The 22776-nt window shown below is 36.3% G+C and overlaps 1 protein-coding gene across 4 annotated transcripts in view; it reads right to left on the bottom strand.

The window, feature by feature from the left end:
• Nucleotides 1-22776, bottom strand: part of tox (thymocyte selection-associated high mobility group box) — a 58611-nt gene that overhangs the window by 8083 nt on the left and 27752 nt on the right. The window contains exons 3-7 of one of the 4 annotated variants that reach the window (XM_016531046.1): nt 20317-20424; nt 11230-11478; nt 4770-5021; nt 3302-3532; nt 237-317 (exon numbers count right to left, since the gene is read on the bottom strand). In XM_016531046.1, the coding sequence (XP_016386532.1) occupies nt 237-317; nt 3302-3532; nt 4770-5021; nt 11230-11478; nt 20317-20424 (921 nt within the window). The remainder of the gene's footprint in view (nt 1-236; nt 318-3301; nt 3533-4769; nt 5022-11229; nt 11479-20316; nt 20425-22776) is intronic. The other 3 variants (XM_016531047.1, XM_016531048.1, XM_016531049.1) reach the window with 3 other exon arrangements.

The raw sequence follows: 22776 nt of genomic DNA, 5'->3' as shown, positions 1-22776 counted from the left end.
TATATATATATATATTAAATATTGGATTTCTTGCAAACAACGATAGCGTGACATTTTTTTTTTTTTCACGCTCTCTTCGTAATACTTCCATTTAGGCGTGTGAGGGGAGTCTATTTATTACTCAAGCTGTCTCAAAAACATCTCTAAACTGCCAAACAGGAACATCTCAAAATGTCCCTTGTCAAATGTCACAGTTTTAAAGCATGTATGCATATCAATAGCCCAGAGTCATTTACCTGAGACACGAGGCTCGCTCTGTACGCAGCCAGCTGTTTGAGGTACTCCTTCTTTGCGGTTTCTGTTTTTTTCTTGTACGCCTGCCATGATAAAACAAACAAAGAAAGAAAAAAAATATATTAAGAGGCCAAAGCTGTTCTTCATGTTCCTGTGCACAATTATTCTTAGAAATGGGATCTAATGGCAGTCCATTTATGAGCCATAATGCGTAATTGTTGTTGGAGCACTGAAATGGTGCTTGAGTGCAGCCCACTTTATCCATCGCTTGATCTTCTGCCTTTATGGACTGTCCATATTTCCCCTTTCAGTTGGGGCATATGTGCAATTATTTGCCCATCAATACATCTGTGCTGTTATTACCTCAACCAATAGACCTCTACTAAAAAGACAAGAGCAGAGGAGAGATAGAGAAAGAAAGAAAAAACAGCAGAGAGACATGATGTTCTTTTATCAGGCAAACATCCTCTCCTGAGTAAAAGTACTTTTAAGTGTTTTCATCAGCTTCACCGGCTGAGTGTTTTACATAGTGAAAAGAGCACAAAATAAATGACTACAAAAAAATAAAAGCTTTGTATGACTGTAGATGATGTCTGGTGGCTTTGGTGAGAGAAATGGGTACTTTCAGTTGTGTTTATTCTGAAATCAGAAGCAGCTCTCGTAGTCATGTCATTCTTCAAAACCTAAATTCACTCCCTAAAAAACAGTCTAGGTGTTAACATAAGTGCTAATCCTTTTCCTCGTCACGGCTTTCAGTCTTAAAAGGAACCTTAATGAGGGTATTAAACATTTACAGGGGTATTTACTGTACTACATAAGCTCTAATATAACACTTTGATATACACATTTGTTGTAATGCACAGCAAATAAAAAGTAATTGTTATTTGACTGCATGATCTAATGTGTACCTCAAAAGTACTCAAACAGAAAATGCTTGTGTCATTCCATGTTTTTTTTTTGTTTTTTGCCCATACAGTTCCAATGTTGTTTTAGACTCCAATGACAAAAACAGCTGAAATGTTCTTCAAAATGTAATTTTGGGATAAACTGTGCATTTTTTGTATCTTTTTTTTTTTAATATTTGGTTATACTTTGTTTTAAGATGTCCTTGTTACAGTTATAATTATACATTTAAGTACTGTATGTGGTACAGTACTTAACGGGTTCCCACGCATTTTTACCAATAATTTTCCATGACGTTTGCAGTTGTTTGTGATCACCGGATAACTATTTCTATAAAGGCTGCAGCTGCAAAGAACAATTTCTAGACAATGAAATATTCATAATATACAGCATCTATATGGCATTGTGATTATTACATACGGTTACAGATCTGTTTACTTTAAAGGGCAATCAGATATTTCTAACCAATTAGGGGAATTTGAATTGCATGTAGAAATACCATAAAATGCACATTTTACAAGTAATCTTAGTATAGCAAATAGTCATTTTTGCATAAAAAATGACAAGATAAATATCTTGCATTTTTTTGTATCAGTTTTTCGAAATGTTTGGTTACACTTTATTTTAAGGTGTCCTTGTTACAGTTATAATTATACACTTAAGTACTGAGTAATATTAATTAACTGAATGAATTTACTATATGGGTTAGGATTAGGGTTTGGTTTAGGGTTACTCGCATGTAATTGTGCATAATTTATTGTTATTATAATAGTATGTAGGCTACATGTTTTAAGTACTATGAGAAGAACTATTAATTTAAAATAGTCTTAAGTACTTTGAAAATAAACTTTGGGGAGTAACTAGTTACATGTAACAGAAATACGTACTTTAATTACAAAATAAATGCAACTGGAATCACTTACAGTTACTGAGAAAAAAATGTGTAATTAAATTACAGTTACTTATGAAAAGGTTAAAGATTACAAAGGGAATCATTTTCACACACAAACAGATTTGATTGATTTCTTTCCAAAATTGCATTGACTGCTCTAAAATTTGAGACACCGATGTTTCAGGAGTTTAGGACAGAATAGGACACATGCTTATTTGATAATATTTTATTTCCTATTTGGGTTTTATTTATGCTTTATTTTTTAAGATTAACAGGTTTTTTTTTTCCCCAAAAGAATTGTTAGAAGCCAGTGTTTCCTGTCATACCTATGTAAAGATTTGATTTCAAAAACATTTGCATAGCTATTAAACTATATCTTATGATTAAATCTGTATTTAACCACAGAACAATCTCAAAGTAAAAATAGGTGCTAAAGTCTGATTTAGTGGTGGCTGTGCTTTAAAATTAAATGATTATAATCTTAATTCAAGTGAAAAGGGATTTTGAAAGTCTGACAGTAATTAGTGTTAAGAACTACTGCAAGGTTAACCCTGCTGCTTTAAATGTTTAAAAATGATTAACATTTGAAAACATTTGTTCAAAATGTAGAAAAGTAATCAAATGTAATCAGTTACATTACTTGAATAAAGTAACTGAAATAGTTACATTACTCATTACATTTTAAATAGGGTAACTTGTAATCTGTAACCTGTTAAATTTCCAAAGTAACCTTCCCAACCCTTTTAAACCTGTTCAGAATGCAATAAAATTAACAAAATGCTGTTGCTTACTACATTACAGACTGTATTCATGTCAAATGTGTACCGAAACTTGATAAAGCGATTAGCAGACCCCACAAAACCTTTGTTTGTTATGTTCCAATAAAAAAAAAAAGTCTCACATATTGCACTGTTTTCACACCTGACTTTAAGACTTCCCCTACCATGCACAACCACGCTGATGTTAGACCACAGCACCACTGCGGAGACAATGTTATTCTCTGATTGCACAAGGGGAAATCAACAAATGTTCTGACCAACATGTGCGTCATCGCATCTGCTGTCATAACAAATCGTTATGTGGATATACCATTGTATATACTGTAGATAATACCTTAGATAATAAACAAAACGTGCTGTGTGTATAGAAACACACAGTAATCTAATTCCTCATGCATTACCTCAGTCTTTATGAGTCAGCCACAAGATCGCAGCAAGATAAAGGAACTTTTCACGTTTGTACGAGCAAGGTTTACTAAAGAGAAAAAGTCACCTGTTTCTGTTCCTCGCCCAGGCCGTCCCACATGGAGGCCACTATTTTAGAAACCTCCCCAAATGTGGCATTAGGGTTTTGGCCTTTGATAGCAGCCTGCGTGTCTCTGAAGAACAGGGCGTAGGCTGACACTGGCTTCTGAGGCTCGTTGGGGTCTTTCTTCTTCTTCTTCTTGGGGGTTTTGGGCTTCTTGGCCATGTCTGTGGCTGCTCTCTTCTCTGCCCCACTGATCTGAAAAGAGAGGGGCTCATTATAGTAAACAATAGATATCCAATTAGATTAAGCCATAATAACAGCTTTATGAATGAATCAGCTTTCTAAAGCTAGTTAGTGAGCCTTGTCTCCAAAGCCTGGAGCTACTTTTAAAATTTTAATGACTATCGTGCATTATTCCTACTGTATGTAACGGGTTCCCACGCATTTTTACCAATAATTTTCCATGACGTTTGCAGTTGTTTGTGATCACCGGATAACTATTTCTATAAAGACTGCAGCTGCAAAGAACAATTTTAAGACAATATAATATATAGCATCTATATGGCATTGTGATTATTACATACGGTTACAGATCTATTTACTTTAAAAGGCAATCAGATATTTCTAACCAATTAGGGGAATTTGAATTGCATGTAGAAATACCATAAAATTCACATTTTACAAGTAATTTTAGTATAGAAAACAGTCATTTTTGCATTAAAAATGACAAGATAAATGTTTTATTATAGATATATTTAAACTATTATATGTGTCATTCTAATATCTAAAATATCTAAATATTTATAAGCCTTAAAATAAAACAAAACTTAAGTTTCCTTAAAATAACACAATTTGTTTCCAAGTTCAGTGTGAAAAAATATTTTTAAGGTGTATGTGTGTTGAGTTACACTTTACCTCTGTAACTGTTAAATGATCTAAAAAGACAATTAATTTAATTACTTGTATGACAATTAGTCACCAGCCTAAAGCTTAATAATCATAACAGCGCTAACTCTAAAAATGTCCATGACATTTTAATTTAAGTGACTGAAATGTCAGACTGTGACACTTAATATAAACACGAATAGCTTGTAATCGTGTATGTTTACAGCTCTTGACGTTTTAATGCTGAACCATGTCTTCTGTGTTACGCAAAAATATCTTAGCAGAGCATATAAACGACCACACTTTCCAGAGGATCAGTACTGATGTGAGTTTTGGAGAAAATGTTCTGTATTTTGGCTGTGAAGAACAGACTTGAGGCAGATCAGTGTCTTAGCAAATCTATGTTTAAGGAAACATGGCAGTACAACTTGCTAAAAGGTCAGCAGTGACTCATTCCTTTTAATACACTTTATTTTGCCACAGTGCATAAAACACATGATGTGACCGTGTGTGTGTGTGTGTGTGTGTGTGTGTGAGGAAGATAAGCTTTTATATTCATGAGATCACAGAATGGGTAAAACACACACACTCTCTCTCTCTCTCTCACCTTGGCAGCATCATCTGCATCGTCCTCATGCACGGAGCTGGAGGGGGAGGGTGTGGCTGACTTGCTCTCTGGTGGAGATGGGGATCCATGGGTGCCATTGTTGTTATTGAGACCCAGCTGAGTATTGAGTTGTGATTGGTTGATAGTGGTCAGCTGACCTTGAGGAACCATGCCAGGTTGGACCCTGGGTCTGAGCGTGTCCATCTGAGGATGGCCGCCGTAACGTGAGTCTGAGTTGACCATTTGCTGCATCTGGAAGATTAAAATAAAACTTCATTTAAAACAAAAATACCTAGATTTCCAAATGCATCTTTCAAATAAATGGAACCTCAAGGCGTTCTGTTGGTTGCAAGTTAAAGGAACGAAAGTTTGAAGCATAATGTTGTAGCAAAATCAACTTGACTATTGTTTTATTTAAAAGCAAACAAACAAACAAAAACGGAAATTACAATAAAGCACTAATAATGGAAGGGAATGGGGCCACTTTTTTCAAATCAGAAATGTGAAGCTTAAAATTTCAATTCATATAATATTATAAAGATCATATAATATTATAAATATATATATATAGATCAAAAGCACTTACATACATTTTTCTGTTAAAACTGCATTGTTTGAGGTGTAAATCTGTTTAAATCATAATTATCATTTTAAGGTTTTAGGGTTTAAGAAATTTCATTGCTATGGCGATGAAGTTGTAAAATTATAACTTTTCATTGAAAGGTTAGTTAATTGTGATTTCTTCACATTAAGATCATGTTGTTTATTCCTTTCGCCTGTGACATTGAAACTTTGAATATTTTTCAATATATGCGAATTGGCCCCATTCACTTCCATAGGTTTTTTTTTGTTTGTGGTAATCAACACTATGCCACAAAAGATGTTGATTAAGCTTAGCTTGTACTGAATCTGAAATATTCAGTCACACTTTATTTTAAGGTCCAATTCTCGCTATTAACAAACCACCACTACAACTTTTGCCTCAATAAACTCCTAATATGGTGCTGTTATTAATAGCTTGTAAGGTAGTTGTTAAGTTTAGGTATTGGGTATGATTACAGATGTAGAATATGGGCATGCAGAATATGTGCTTTGTAAGTACTAATAAACAACCAATATGTTAATACTATGCATGCTAATAAGCAACTAATTAATAGTGAGAATTGGTTCCTATGCTAAAGTGTTACCAAATATTCATTTAAAAAGTAAAAGGTACTAGTCTTATTAAACCTAACCTCGGCTAAACAATAGAAATCCCTTGAAAGGTCTACATATACATACGAGCATAATCCAAGTGTTAACTAGCACTAATATCTCCATCCATACCTTATGACAGGTTTGGGTTTTCTCTATCCTGCTGCTGTGAATGCTAGTCTGTAGCAGGGTGTAGAAACATTGCTTTTGTACACTGTATCTGGGGGATAAATCACTTCCGACAAGGACAAGCCCTGTAGCTGTAGTCCGTCACCTGATACTGTCTGAAGCAACAGGTGACCTGAAATGTACCCCACGCCCACCATTGTATGCAACACAATGCCCCCGACAGGTGGAGCTTTGGGGTTAGAGGCCACGGGCATTTCTCTGAAGGACAGGTGACTCTGTGTCTCCCTCCCCACATAAACACTTCAGACACACTGGACCCTCATTATTCAAAACATACTGAAATTGCTTTCTAACATCTCTTATTTGGAAGACAGCCTGTGAGAGCACTGAATAATGCTAATGCAAATATTTCACATATTTCATACTGTCAGAAGCTGACAGTCACACAGGGAAAAGTAGTGTATAATAATGTTGTGCCATGCACACAGTATGTAATGCATTTTTGAGTGGTGCTGTGATACTCGGGTGTTCTGGATGATTGCCAGGGCTTTTATCATTTTTTCATTTAAATTAAGTGATAAATATATTTTAAATGTACAGTTTAGGTTTAAAAACAACAATAAGCCAACAATAAGACTTTCATGTGTTTAACTTGATTAATTAATTCAATACATGAAAGTGTTTATGTCGTGCCATGGAGCATCGGAAAGACTATTCATTTACGAGAATTCGGAATGTATCTGAAAGCAGTTGATTGGACGGATTAACATTACACAGCAATACGGAGGAAATTCTTCAATCCGTGCGGTTTTAGCGGTTAACTGACTAATCATAAACTGACACGGGTGAAAATGTCAAGTTCACATGAAATGGCTGGAAAAAAGATCGCAGTGGAAAACTGTTCAACTTTTCAGGGGGTTTAACCATTACAATGTTAATGGATAGGAGAAAGTTTCATTTTTCAGCGAAATGCGTTCACCTTCATTAATACGCTCTGTGTTTTCAGTATTATACCCTTCCCACTCGATTTCTTGTGAAACATCTGTATTTTCTTGGGGGGACTTTTTCTGCTATTTAACCAGACAATACCCACCCTGTGTGGGTAATTAGACAATGTGGTCAGTTTTGGGTAGAAAACACATTTCAACTTAAAACCACGCATGCTGATAAAGGTCACTTTCTATTTCTTGGTAAAACAAAACCTAGAAGGCAGGACAAGCTCTCTGGCAGTAACTAAGAGTGAAATCAAAGACAGATTGTTTAATCATACCGCAATAACTAGCGAAATTTCCCAAGTTTACAGCGAGCGGATGCAACATGGCTGCTGAAAAAAACCTCAAATCGCGTTTGTCAGAGCGAGGTTGTGATGGTATTTATCATCTGAGCTCACCATTAATCTCTACTACACAGAGGACAAAGGCTTGCCAGGGATGAATAGAGGTCACGTGACGAGGTCACAGACAAAAGCCCTAAAGGTTGCCTGTTCTGCACTTTTTAAGTTTTAAATAACAAATGGCTGCCTGGGCTGGCTGTTTTTTCATCAGATCCACTGACCCGTGCTGCAAAGGAGGTCATACTCATTTGATATCAATTTCCTTTAAATCACAGGGCAAATTGTAATCACACGTACAGTAGGAGACTATTTGCATGCCTCCTTATGCTTTCTCTCGCTCGCCGTACTTTGATGTCATACACCGATCTGATCTTCAAGACGAACACACCTCTTTACTCTCGCGTGTCACGTGACCGTGTAATCGCAGCCTCTGCGATTGAAAAATCTAAATTTTCCATATCGCGATATTATCGCAAATGCAATTAATCGTTCAGCCCTAATGCTTATCTTCCTATAATGCGCGACAGAGACGCATGAAAGGGACGAGAGAACCCCAGCTTTCCATAGAGTCCAATGACATTTTAAAGGGAGGAAAATAATGTCTACTTTACTCCGGCTGTCACTTCAGGGGCACTTTCATGTCCTTCTGTTTCCATTAAAAAGGTATAAATAGCTTAAGTGCTGAACTAGATCAGAGCCAATTGTTTGCTCAGGGTAATAAAACCACAGCCCAATGATAAGGACTTTTTCAGGCAGAGTAATGAGGGTGTATTTCATGTCCTTGCGTTACTGTAGATCTTTATAAGCTAAAAGACACGCTGGCTTTTTGTTTACCCTTTTGATCATTTGAAATATATCGGCATAATCTTAGCTATTAATTTCTTTTGCTCTCGAGTTAATCCGCTTCAAAATCGCTGTTATTTTATTTATTTTTTGGCAATAACAGCTTGTCACCGTCTACACGAATGAAAACACCCAATATTTATGACATGCAGGAGTACATATGAGAAGTGAGGTAATTTGGAGTATAAAAGCTTAAAGCCGTATTACACCATCTGTCATTTAGACATGCCAGAGTTTAATTGCTCTAGCTTCAATTTTACACGAGCACACGCAAATACCTGTCTCTTATTAAACTTCACTGTAAATGATCTATGCGAAAGCAGCCTAATAGAAGTGGCTTGTCACGCTGCACTTTCAAGGTCTCAAAAGTGCCCGTTTTGCAGCGCGCAGCAAAGTGCTGCAAACTGTAGGCTTTGCTGCAAATTTACAATAAATGGAGATTTATGTCCATTACTGTTCCTTTTTTTTTTTATTTAGGCCACCGCTGGATGAGGATTTAGTGGCTTTTGCGCTGATGATGGACGATCGCGCTGCTTTTTGCCGCTCACGCCCTCTCTCTCTCCTCCGCTGTCAGCTCTGTTTAGATTTGCACATTTTACACACATCAACTTGTGCTTATTTAAGCGGACATGTGGCTTTCTGGAAAGCAAACCTTACCTGAGCGTTTCCAATAAATTCGTCGCGTTTTATGCGAATCACCGAGCTCATCAGAATGGCCCGATGAGATCTCATCTCCCACGTTATACGTTTAAAAAGCAGCCTTCCCCGTTTCTCAGAACTAGGGGATCCATTTAGCCATTCGGCGGCATTTACTTTCATTCTTTTTAATGGAACGAGCAGGGACGGTGAAACCTTATGAGATAATTTTCCTTTTAATCTAATACTTTTTAAGGTGAAGCACATTTCACTCAACTATCTCTGCTGGCTAAACAATGCAAGCTCTGAGACCTATAAAATGAATGCAAAATGTAAGAGGCACATAAATGCACTCTCTGTTCCACCAGAGAAAGCAGCTCCAACAGGCTAATGCAGAGAGAAAATTAATTCCATCAGCTAGCTCTTTCATTCTCCACTGCAGCTACAAGCTCTCTGTCCCGTTGCCTGGCAACCATAATTCATAGCCGCTCTAAATGGATGTTCTCCGAGCACTGAGAACATTAAGGTGAAAAGAACAAATGCCTTTGTGAATCTCAATATCTTTCAGTGTGCATGTCACTCTGTGTGTGTGTTTTTTTAGCCACCCATGTGTGTTATTCTTTAAAAATCTTTTTGATGGAAGTTTAAGAGGGGCACTACGAAGGTAAAATTTTCCAAAAGATCAACAAAAAAATCGAAAATATTGTTCGTACCATTACGACTGTCGTTGTACGACTGCCTTTGTGCGCTCATTTCCGATAAGAAGATAAATCATCTGTGCTTGTATAATCGAACAAAGGTCAAGATATAAAAAGGTTATTATTAACAGGGTTTATCACACACAAAAATAACGCTCAATATTTAGGTTTGTCCCCAAACATGGAGCATGTGGAAAACAATAGGTGAGAGATGAAGAGGAGAAGTTTCAGTTTGACTCGAGCGTCAGATTATTCATCTTCAACCACAGTTGCACAGCTCACCAGCACTTCATATGTGTCATAATCACATTATGAGGTTTCTTGCACTTGACCAAAAATGTAAGGTTTGGGTTTCATTTCTCCAGAAGTAGCAGCGATTTGTAGATATTTGTGATCAATATCGACATTTTATAAAGATAAGAGAAGGATAAAGTAACAAATTAAATTACTAAGTAAAAAAAACAAGTTAGCAAGCCAAATAAAATCATTTTGATGTGTAATATATCGATTTATATAATAAGAAAAATTTAAAATTAAAATTAAAATGAGAACCAGGCTGAAAAACTTATGTGCACCCCTGTGTATATATATATACATCACACAGCATTTTGTAACTATATATACTATGTATATGTAATATGTACTAATACAATGTGTGTATATGTACTTTATATATGTTATTTTTTACATTTATAATAATTAGCTAAATATTGTAACATTTATTTACATTTTTGTTCTTAACCTTATCTTTTTCTAAAGATTCAGTTGTAACATTTTTTTTTTTCAGTTTTACTTAACCTTATTCTTCTGATTTTTTTTTTCTTTTTCTAAGTTTGAAAAGTTTTTAAAATATATCTACAATTTCTGAATGTACTGTACAACTATCTAGTACAGCTATGGCAAGCAAAATGCATTAGGAGGAGTGCCTTGATGCTAAATTATATTTAATTAACTTAATCCAATGGGGAATTTGGCATTGTTTCACTGTGCGTTAAATCACATTAGCTCTCATTTGCTGGGTGCTATCTCAATCATTCTATATGCCGCTCCAACCTCTTATAATCTCTGTTGAGGTGTTTCATTTGTGTCAAATAAATCATTGTTTGGGTACTGAAACGACTTTGGTGTTGCATAATTCTGTCATGCAAAATGCATTAGTGACATCTCAAAGGAGAGCATGTGCATCTTACAATGAAGTTTCCTTTACATAGAAAGAAACTGTGTTTTTGGTAATTTTCCATACTAGATTACATGGAAGCACATTTCTGCTTCAGAGTAAAAAATATAAATAAGGTAACTGTCCTTTTTTTTTCTCTCACACGGTGACTCTTTTACGAATTGCACGAATTATCTTTATAAATTACAATGTGATCTATCTCAAAATGTGACTTCATATCTCTCAACTGCATCTATATTATCTACATACTGTATAATTGCTGTTTTATATCTCACAGTGTCACTTTATAACTCATAAAGCGACTATATGTCACAATACGATTTTTAACTCGCACAATTGCAACTTTATTTCTCATAATTGTGACTTTATATCTCACACTTATTTTAAACTTTATCCCATAATTAGAGTAGTTGGAAACGGGCTTCCATCAGCCTCAGCGCCAGTACTCACCACTGAGAGGGAGTTGGTGAGCAGGCCACCGTCTTGACCCAACATGTTGGGGACCGACATGCCCGGCAGGTCCATTCCTTGCAGGTGAAAGGGGTGCAGTCCATTCTGGGAGACAGGGGGGCACAGGTGATGATACGTTCCGGACTCAGACTCGGGCAAGTGTGCCAGCATGTGTTCAGGAAGGGTAGGGGGTGTGATGGGCGGGATGTTATAGTCTTCGTCCCCAAGACTGGGCACTGGGTAGGACTGCTGGGAAGAACAGAGACAGAGAGGTTACGTGACCCGTCAGAACACAGATTACATAAGTGTGGCTGCATGACAAAACCACCGTTTTTCAAAAGATGATTCATTTATGACTGACTAGTCATTAGTGATGATGAATACGATGCATTTTTCTCATCTATTATCATTTATTCAGAGGTAAATACAATAGAATCTAATACAAATGGTATCACATCAGAAAAAAAAAGCACATTTCAACTTTAAAATGAACAGCGAGTGAATAGATGGTGAAATGCAATGAGCCTTCTTGTCAGAGTGTCTCCAAAGGCAGCATGAAACGGCTTTCCAAACAGTTAGTCTGAAATACTGTACAATGGGGGGTGAACCGTAGGCTAGTACAAGGACAGACTGAATGAAATGGGTTACGGCACGACCAGAAAAATCTTGTTGAAAACCAACATTCTTTGATGTTCTATATTCTGCCACCGAAGCGATCCAGCAACGGCGATGATTCACGCTGTATCAATCAATAACAGAAAAAAGACTAATCACAACTATATACGCAGCAAATGAAATGCTGAATAAAGTACATCAAAGTGCGTTGCACATTACAGTGATTCATTCCTACTATTTGAGCCTTTGAGGAAGTAAAATGATATGCAAATGGTCAATCAATCTCATTAGACTATAACAAAAGGCTGCTTTTATGAGGCTGAACAGTGACTTGCGCTTGGCTGTGAAGTTTGCTTTGGCTGCTTTAAAACAGGCCGTCCTGCGCTCTGCCTCCTCCAGCCCCTGTCAGTTTAGACTGTGATGAAAAAGATGTAAAGCAGATAAGGAGATGAAAGGCTGTACAAATCCAAGCAAAATCATAAATTATTCTGTAAACACTCCCTTGGAGTAAAATACTGTAGAAAAATATATACAGTTATCAGAAGGCAGAGTTTATTATCTGTGCATGTCGTGCCGAACGCTTCACGAAGCGCTAAGCGCAAATGCGCCTCAGCCTCTGATTCGACTCGAACGCTCCCTCTCTTTTTTACCTTCAAAGAGGCTCCTCTTTTCTGCTGCTTTATTATCTCTAATACATAGCTTTTATTTGCAGCAAACTAAATGAACCTGTCAGACAGCCAACTACAGGCAATTAGGTATGAAATTGGTTCCAAATTCAAACTCAACTCAAATAACGGTCCAACTGTTACTTTTAAGGATTGCAATAATCGTTTTAATGAGCTTCCTACTTCTGCCTCTAAAAGCCAATGTATCGTGCTCATTTACATATTTGATTGTGTTGAGCCTCACAGATGTCTGCGTTTGTTTGCGGGAAATATGCTGGCATAATTCATACAGTAAGGCCCTTAGAGGAATGATTTTACTGCCAAATTAAAAAAAATAAATCACATAAAACAAAACAAGGCTTACATTGCTGTTGATACATGCGAGTAATGTACTTCTTGTCGAAGAAAAGGAAATTATTATATTCAGGTGAGAATTAGACGAATAAATAAAAGCAGGAACCGATGGCCGTTTTGAGGTGCAATTATGTTTGTGTGTTCTTCTAACGCTTATATACGTGATGTTTCTTAGTATCCTGTCGTTCTTTTTTTGCACTTTCCTTTTTTTGTGACACTGAGATGCGTAAACAGGCAGCCAAGAAAGAGAACACAGGAAATAAATAACCCTGTGCTGTGGTGTGGTGTGTGGCTCTGAAAAAAAAGTGAAATGCACGAAAATTAAGAGCATTGCAAACATTTCCTACATCTGTGTGTTTTCGTCGTGAAAAAGAGAAGACTTTAGATGAGGCTGTGGATACAAACATATCAAAACATGGTGTCATGGTGTTCCAGCTAATCTGAATAAAATACATTTTCTGAAGGGATATATGTGCTATGAGTCAGACTCTAAAATTATACATATTAAAAAAAGAAATGTTTAAACTGGAGTCATGCCCATTGGTAATCGAAATATTTTTGCATCATCTTATGAAACTAAATAAAAACCTCCAGGGTCAGAAAGTTCTGATCTGAATCACATAATATGAAATGAAGTAAATTAACTTTTTATATACAGAGTCAGGGCTGTGGGAAATTACCCACACAATATCTGTACATTCAGTTCAGTGTTTACTATTCATAATCCAGTTACATTCAGATCGTTATGTGTAATTTTAACATAATTTAGGTGTGCGGTTTTCCTCTAAAAGCCTAGCTTTTCATTTGACAATAAACGAAACATCGAAGAAAAAAACTACAATTTCTCTGTAAATCAGGACTCTGGATGACACATAGTTTCCCAACAACCCTCATTCGCATTGCACGCAAAGGAGGGGAAGGGAAAAAAACGACAAGTTTTGAGATCCATCACGCGCAAGTCCTTGCCCATTTCATGTGACATCATTTCGACTGGACAACAAATCTCGCAGGGAGGTGATTGCCTGTCAAATAGCACAAGGGTAATGGGACTGGTGGGAGATGAATGGCAAATGAGCAGGAGAGTCATTTAAATCTACTATCAATTACTGATGATGGTCATGATGGCTGTATGGAATCATTGTCTATGGGCGACTTCACAGTCAGCAGTCAATCAAAGCTTCACAGCGGAGGGGGAGAGAGGAATAAACTGGGGGAATAGTCATGTATCTGATGGGGTTTACACTGACAATAAGGAAAAAATGAGAGAGAGAGAGAGAGAGTGGAAAGATATGAGGAGAGCTCTTGTGTTTTGAACATAGTGTAGTGAGTGAGTGGCAGAAATGCTTCACCAGCAGAAATTACGCATTAAATTACTGCAGCCTCACAATGGAGATGTAGATTGTTTATAAGCCTTCCATCTTGACAGGCTTGAAATCAGCTCGTCATTATGAAAGAAGTGCACGCATGCTGAGATATGAGGTGGATGAGAAAACGTGCATTTCGAGATAAGAGATACGCCCCATCATTACGCCACAAAATGCATTAAAACAAATTTAGGAGATGCTTTCTGATAGAAATACAATTTAGACGGATGAGTGAAACTCAGGCTAGTTGTCACATGGGGAAGATGTCTCTCAGTAACTCTAAAGTTTTAAATCAAATGTGTTTTGATCTCTAGCTGTGGTTTTGTATGAACCTTTTTCAATATTTAATAATCATCTTTTAATAACTAGTAATAAAATACATTTTTAAACACGATAAATGATAAAGAAAATAAAACGTACATACAGACAAATAAATGTATTCTTTTTTATTATTAATTATCTTAATAATAATAAATTTTTAATTATTACTATCATTAATTATTAATTATTAATCTTAAATTTGTTGAGATTTTATATTCTAAAACTGCATTTAGGGCAAGTCAAATGCATTTAAAACACATGCAATTTTTTACAATTACAAATATAGTACAATTACAACTGCTGAGTCGTGGCATTGTTTTGTGTTTCATAATTGTTTCACTGTTCAAATTTTGCTGAAAGCCTATAATTGACGGTGAAATGGCATTTTTGTTGTGACAATTTACCCCATAGTGTGTGACAATATTCAGCATTGGGGCAAAAATGTCAATGAGTGTTAAACGAGCTGTGTCTTTTTTCTTAAGCATTAGCAGTGCAACTCTTCAAAATGTTTTTTTTCTAGACAACACTTTAAGGTATTTGCCTTTGCAGAAATTGACTTTCAGAAATAAACCTACTCTATTTAAATGATCACTCCAGAGGATTGGCTGTGGATCATTACCCAGAGCTCCATGCGGCACAATGAGCGCTCCAACATGTTGGCATGCCCTTCCACCAATTAAATTGCCAGCAAAAGGAAGCGTAAAAAACGGTAACCTGCACCCGCAGATGAGGCGGCTTTTTCATAACATAATTTTGAATAATGAAGATGTCAGGTTAAATGCTACAGTAGTTAAACTTAATAAGGTACCCTATTTTTTTTCAGCCGGCTTTTCATTTGCAATCTAGGCTGGGATTGTGTAAGAGAGGCAACGAAAGCAATTCAGCCTGTAATGAATACCTCTGGGACCCAGGGGCGGTGATCATTTGAATGCAACATTCTTTGGCCAGGCCCCCAAAACAACCTCGGACCCACTGAGCTGCCGATTACTGTTGAGAGCTTCTGGATAAATGCAGAAGGGCTTGTCTGTCTTGTGTTAGCATCAAGGTCAAGCATTCTGAAGGAGGTTTTTACTTTGCCTAATGGAGGGGACACGAGGGCGTGTGAAGCCTCGTCTGACCCGAGCCGCCGCATCACACCCGGCACGTCTTATAAACCGAACGGGATCAAAGCATACTGGCGCAGTCCACAAGCGACCACTCCCTGTCCGGCACGCTGCATCTATGCCTTTGAGCAGCTTAAGGCTCATGCATGCATGAATATGCAATTCATGAATATCTGAATAATGCATATTATGAGATAAACAATGCTAGAAATAGTATTTAAGATCTGTTGAAATATTTGATAAATATGGTGTATATGAACATGGGTTTGTCTCAAGAGAACTTTTTTTTTTCTGTATCTGAAATACACACACAAAAAAACACACATGTAAGAACAGGCCTCTTCAGTCCCAAGAGAGAGCACAAGGTTAGTTTATGCATGTTTAAAATGCACAGCTTTCTCCTGGTCCTATAAGAGCTCCGCAACATCTGGGGGGAGGGGGATGGGGGATAGATACGAGCACCTCTATATAAACCCACACAGAAATCTGACAACCCCCCTCATCAGAGACTATATACATCTCAAACCATCACGGTGGGCAAATACGTTTCTGTGCAAGAAATAAACAAATAACACATTGTATCTGTGCTGCTCTTATAGTTAGTATAGTAATAATAGCAGATACACTTCCTGTATGCTGCTTTGCATCTTCTATGACACAGATCAGACAGTTTCAACCGAGCGAATGTGATGTTAAACTTATCTTATCAGGTTTAAACAAAAATCAACAGTTGTTCGACGAACATTGCTCACTCTGTGAGTCAAAGCGGGCACTTTCACAAGTAGTGTCTTTGAGCGTAGTCTAGAAATATGAGAAGTGTGTATATTTTTAGTGTTCGGTGAGTGTATGCCTGTAGTCGGCTTTATCTAGCATTGCTGGCACATGCTACTTCATCTTGCTGCCGCATTAAAATAAATAAACATTGATACAGAGCGCTTGTGGGCTGACATGCGCTCAGCACTCCGCCATTTTGGGTTAATAAATGTGGCTTTTATTTAATGGCCAAGAAACACATGGTTTGGGTTGGAAGAAGGGGGAATGAGAGGAGATGGTAAGATAGGAGAGAACCTGTGTGCAGACAGACAGTGCTGGCTGATGAATGCTCTGTGTATTTTAACATCTCATTGATTCAGTCTTTTTTTTTTATAGGCTGTTACTATTGTTATGTCTTTTAGAGAGGAACAGATCTCCACATCCAGAGATGCTCAGATGGATAACAGTATCACATTTTGTCACTTCAAGCAACTACGAGGCTTTCAAAAGTGTTGTCAGTCAGTGGGAATGTTTTGAAGGCGAAAAGTCAGGCAGATTTCAATCAAGAGATTAACGGCAGTTTTAAATGTCATTTTAACACATGCCTGTTTCCTTTATAAAAAGTCCCTCTCATCACCAGCTCAGTTAAATTTCCCTTACATTCAAATAATTTCTGTAAATTCTGTCCTCCACGCTGAGAGTAAAGATAAACCACTGTCAAGCATTCTGACAAGATTTAACTATATACTGAAGATTTTAATATAAAATTTTTACTGTGTTCTTAGGCCAAGGGAATTTTCCATTAATAATATGTTGGGGCAAGTTGTCACATAATTAAAATTATTTTAAAATAATTATAATTTTTTAAAAATTAATTATTTCCTTTTAGTTTTATGTCTAATTACATCTAGCAAAGGGACTACCAATGAAAATAAGCCTTCAGGCTAACTTGGGTATATTTACATTCATGAATGTTGATTAATGTACACTGTCCCTTTCATGCATTCATACATACATACATAAAAATGCTTCACAATTTTTTTGTTTTAGATATTTGAATGTTACCTTTTACATTTTCGCTGTTTCAAATGTGTCATAATTTGAAACAGCAGCACAATCCATTGTGACAACTTACCCCATGTTTTGTGATGAACTATATCTTTTTTTGGGCAATATCAAACTGATATTTTTCATTTTTTTGTGTTTTATTTATTTATTTTTGTAACTGAGACTTTTTATGTTAAGTTATGTGTCAATACAAAAACTGGCTTATTAATGACAACTAGTCCCTTATAGCCTAATATTTACATGTTCTTTTTCAGATCTATCAAGTACTCAAGAGTAAAACTGGGCCTGAATGGTGTTTCACTGCTTTTGAAATAAAAAAAGAAAAAGAGTTAAACAGTTTATTTGTTTATCCATTCTATTTTGTATGTTTATCCAATCTAGTTTTGGCCTGATACACTACACACATTTTGGCACCATTTAGTAAGAGAAAAACAGCTCATTCAAGTTCATTACAAAATCTTACGGTTCCCCCACCTCCAAAATCCCAATTTAAAAAATACCGTCCATGATGCTTTGCTCTTTCATCTGCAACCATCTGAAGAGCCACCTCTAGTTTCAGTATCTCTGCACATAAATTACATCTGTAACGGTACACTCAACATCATTGATCTCATCAATCACTCTGAGGACTGGCTTATGAAAGTAACAGTGTCGTCCATACCGGTGCACAGACCACGGCAGCTTTTAGATTTTTAAAATCAACCTAAAAACTATTAGATCAAATCAAAAGTACTTCTCTAACCAGTCATAAAATAGCAATGATCCTAACACTTGGCCTTGGCCGCTCTCCAGGTTGCCTTTGGTTTGTATTATAGCGCAGATTAAAAGACACTATTGCAGTACATGTTTTGCCTTTAGCGCTGAGGCTGCGGACGCTTTTCAGCTTCAGTTTTAGCTTCCTGAGTGTGAAGTTTAAAATAGGCACAGGGGTACACTTCTCTCTAATTCAGTTAATGTGCGTTTAAAAGCAAAGAAAGCTTTGTGGCTACGTACCACACACTGAGGTCAAGGTGAATTCAACTGTTGTTGCCAATAAAAGTAATTACCTGTTCCCAACAGAGGGAAAGAGTGAAGTCGAGAAAGAAAGAGAGAGAGAGAGAGAGAGATGCGAGGAAGCACGAAAACAGCAGAAAATAGAGACTGCATCTCATAAGCAAGAGGAAGTAATATGTACAAAGAGAGTTTTAAGATTCAAAGGGAAACATAAAAGTAGTGCTAGACTCAAAGCAGCTCGAAGATTACAGCAATCCTATTCATACATGTGAAATCAATGTGGAGCTCAGTGGCAAATAAAAGTGTGATCTACACAACAATGGAGTGCAGGATGCAGGAACAGACATCGTCTAAAGACTGTATACAGTAAAATGGACCCTTTTTACAGACTTTGATGTATTTTTCACTTTTTTTTACTAGCTGGTTAGCAATTTCTTTCTCTTTTTTAATGTACATAATTGAATGTATGTTTATATAAGTGCCCTTGTTATATTACCTTGGAATTAAAAAAAAAAATCTAGCTAAGTAGTTAGTACTGCTGCAAAGGAGTTCGCTACACAACATTCTCTAAATTAGAATTAGCGACCAAGATTACTGATAACATTTTCATTGTAAAATAGATGGATATATTCATGTACAAGGGACTTCTCTTCTTTTAGTTAGCTGGCTAGCTAGTTTGTTTCATATTCATGTTGTGTAAATGTTGATATGCTAATATGCTATGTTATACTATGGTATCGTCACATACTGTTTCTAATACATCAAATGAAAGTAAATTGTTGTAATCTATCTCTCTATTAATCTTTTAATATTAATTTTTATCTTTATTAAATCTTTTAGAAAGTCAAGTAACTTAGTTTTTTAAATAATTATTTATTTTGCATTTAAAGCAAAAGGGAAATTTGCAGTAACATTTGCTATGTTGTCATATAGGGTTTTTAAATTCATCCATCATAGGTCGATAACTGATATTTACTTGTGCTATTCATGTCCTCCCTATTGAAAAAATGTATTTACTAAAATTTGAAATACATTATCTCAAGCTAAATATACTACAAATACATTGAAATATTATGTACTTAATAAAAATACCCTGCAATTGTACTTTTTGTAAACTGAACTGGTATACTTAAAGTCTGCTAAATGGGAACAACTAATTTTGTGCTTAATGCACTTTAATTGTGCAGAAGTAATGCTGATGTCCAACTAAACATATACTGAAGTGTATTTGATTGTGCTAAAGCGGAACTATTGCAAGTATACTTTAGATATCTTGCATTTAAAGACCGATATTATTCAAAGATTACACAATCCTCATCAATAGTGACATTAAAACACATTTTAAGCTTAATATTAAGAAATGTCCATTGTGCCGAAGTAGTAATCCAAATAAAGTTTAATTATAATTTGTTATATCGGTAAGTCTCGAGCGTAAATATTTTAATAGATTTGAACTATACTTTATTTTAAATATATTATTTTTTTACTAAGGCTCTGTGTTTACATTTCGATTAACTTTGCCGTCACCTAGCATTCACTTAAAGATAACCTATAAAAACACAGTTTTAAAAATTTGATAACACTGTTAAATGTACTGTAGGCCCATCTTTAAACCTTAACACCTTAATCTATTTATCTATTTTTTAATTGTGTACATTATAATGTTGTGATGCTTATATTACCTTGTAGCATTTAAAATGATTTAGACAAAATGGTGTTAATGTAAAAATAGCGTAAATGTAAAAAGGGTCCATATGGATGAGACACACACAGCATGTAACACAAATAATGTAGGTTGCTGATATTTTGCACTGATGGACATCTGCTCGGCGTTGGTGTGGGGTTATTTACCCATGTCAGACGGGGGCCGTCCGTGTGTGTAGGGGTGTCTCTTTTCCAGTGGCCGCCGGCCTGTTTGTTGCTGTGCTGCGTCTGGCTGGGACTGGCAGGCACGCGGAACTACAGTGGGATGCAAGGCCAAGGGGTCAACCGACACAGCAGGGTAACAAGAAACGATAGCACATGCAAGACTCCATTCAACTTTCATCACTCTTCAATCCTTTTTTTTTTGGGGCTCTGTGCTGCTTTAGATTCTCAATGCATCTTTCATCTCCACCGACATTAAAGCTGCAGCAAACATGCAGCGTGAGCACCTTAAACACAGTGACAATGCAGACAATGCACATTGTAAATCAATTTCAAGCTATATAATGGGTGGCACAATAGGACCGTATGCAGCTTTTCCTGTTTAAAGAGGTATAAACTCCATGAAACAAACAAGTGACCTGTAATTTAGTGCACTTTCCTTTACATTCTCCTGAATGCATTTGCTACAGTCCGCTGAATTATACATGAGTCAAATATCATTTATTTATTTTTCCTCTTGCTATTGAGAGCCATAACACCATTGGGTTTACTCGCTATAGCCTACAGGTTAGACTGTAATTCTCACTAATTCTATATATCACAATACACTGTGAATGCTTATTGAAGAGCTTTTAGGACTCGCATAAGAGTATGTATAAATATATTGTGTTTATATGTATTTCAAGCACATAACCCAGAACGAATCATGTGACTTCAACATGACATCATAATTAGGCATGTGCATTTATAACTATGTCTAGTCAGTGAATGGCAAGCGACAGCCTTTTGTTACAGTCAGCTGTTTACAAATACATATAAAATATCGATTGGTCAATAATTAAATGTCCACTGACCTATTTGATTCAATTAGATTAGATTAGGTTAGACTGAATAGTTTCTTATATTATATTATATTATATTATATCAGTAAATACTCTGACTGGCTAGTTGCAATGTCAAATTATATTTATAATAATAATAATAATAATAACAACAACATTGTTGCTGTTGCTTATATTATTTTATATCATATTATATTACATTACATTATATTATATTATATGTAGTTTGGCCTCTAATTGACCTCATTAGTCAATTGATTGACCAATATGACCCATGTTTGACCAGGCCTTTCTCTAACAAACTTAAAGATTCTTCTGTCAGTGCACAAAGAGCTCCAACTTTGTGAAACTGCAAGCGAATGTGTTCATGATTACGTTTAAATATACAATTTTCGACATGCGTGAGAAAGGTGTGAATTACACCTTCACAAGTTTCAGCAGAACGGAGACCTGTTAAACGTTACTTATGTCAAACCAAAAGACAGGAGATGTTTTGAGCAGGCTGCCAAACCATATGGACAGTTTTTTTTCTTAAATCGTGTTTCATTATTAAATTTACTTTTGCAAATGGAATAATTATTCATAACACTTTTTTTTTACTTGAAATAAGAAAAACATAAGTGAGATGGGGAGGGAGGGGGTTGCTTTAGAGCGGGAGCTATTGCACATTACACTCTACATGTCTTACATTAAAGGCCAAACTCTGTGATCCACAAACAGATTGAATTCGGCGCTTTCATTGTGTTTACTGCGTCAAGGCACTTTGCAGAAAAGTTGTTTTTAACCTTGAGTAATATTTCAGCATCCCATTGTGTATAGGGTTCGAAGTTTGAAATGTCAAAATGTAGCTTGCTTAAATTTCATGGAATGCAAGCACATAGTTCAGATCAATGCGTCTATAAAAACAGGCCAAACCCCAAACAGCTCATGACAAAAGCAGGAAGGAAATGTTTTAATAGAGCAGCAACATCACATATAGCCTGCTGCAGGCTGATAAAACTAGCAGGGAAAAATACTGCGGGAAAAAATCCTAGTTACAATTTTTGCACATGCACACATGATCAGTCTGTCTACGGTGCATCGGGCCGCCTGTCACATTCATTTCCATACAGCAGAATGTGCCAGGTGTCCTGTGGGCCGCTAATTAACCTGTAGCCTTAATTCATTAGCCAAACGTGTAAAAGGTCCCCTAAGACAACCTGCTCTCCTCAAGCAGGCATGTTCACCCTTGACCTTAATGCACCGAACTGCATGCTTTAGTTTAAAAATTTAATCAAGATGTGCTGAACTATCTAGCTTGAGTCACTGATGAAACAGCCTTTTATCTTTGTTGTTCGATCAAGCACAAGTACTCTGAAATAAACTTCCCTCGGTGAGTAACGGCTGTAACTAGAGGAGCAAATGCTGCAGTCTGCCTTTTATAGACCCGTGGCCTTTTTTGCAGTCCGTACTGTGTGTAGTTTTTAATGAAAGTGTAAATGGAGGAAATGAAAGCCTGCGACAATATGCATTAAAGCTTCATCTCATTAAGCTGAGACAAAGCTTTAAATGCTTTGTTTACATGTTATAATAGCCCCTGATTATGGTGGCGACTGATAGCGGC

The sequence above is a fragment of the Sinocyclocheilus rhinocerous genome, unplaced genomic scaffold (genome assembly GCF_001515625.1).
Source record: "Sinocyclocheilus rhinocerous isolate Xijiao unplaced genomic scaffold, SAMN03320098_v1.1 scaffold541, whole genome shotgun sequence".
In the NCBI taxonomy this organism is placed as follows: domain Eukaryota; kingdom Metazoa; phylum Chordata; class Actinopteri; order Cypriniformes; family Cyprinidae; genus Sinocyclocheilus; species Sinocyclocheilus rhinocerous.
Note: the sequence above shows the minus strand (reverse complement) of the source record. Positions and strands in the feature narration are given on the sequence as shown.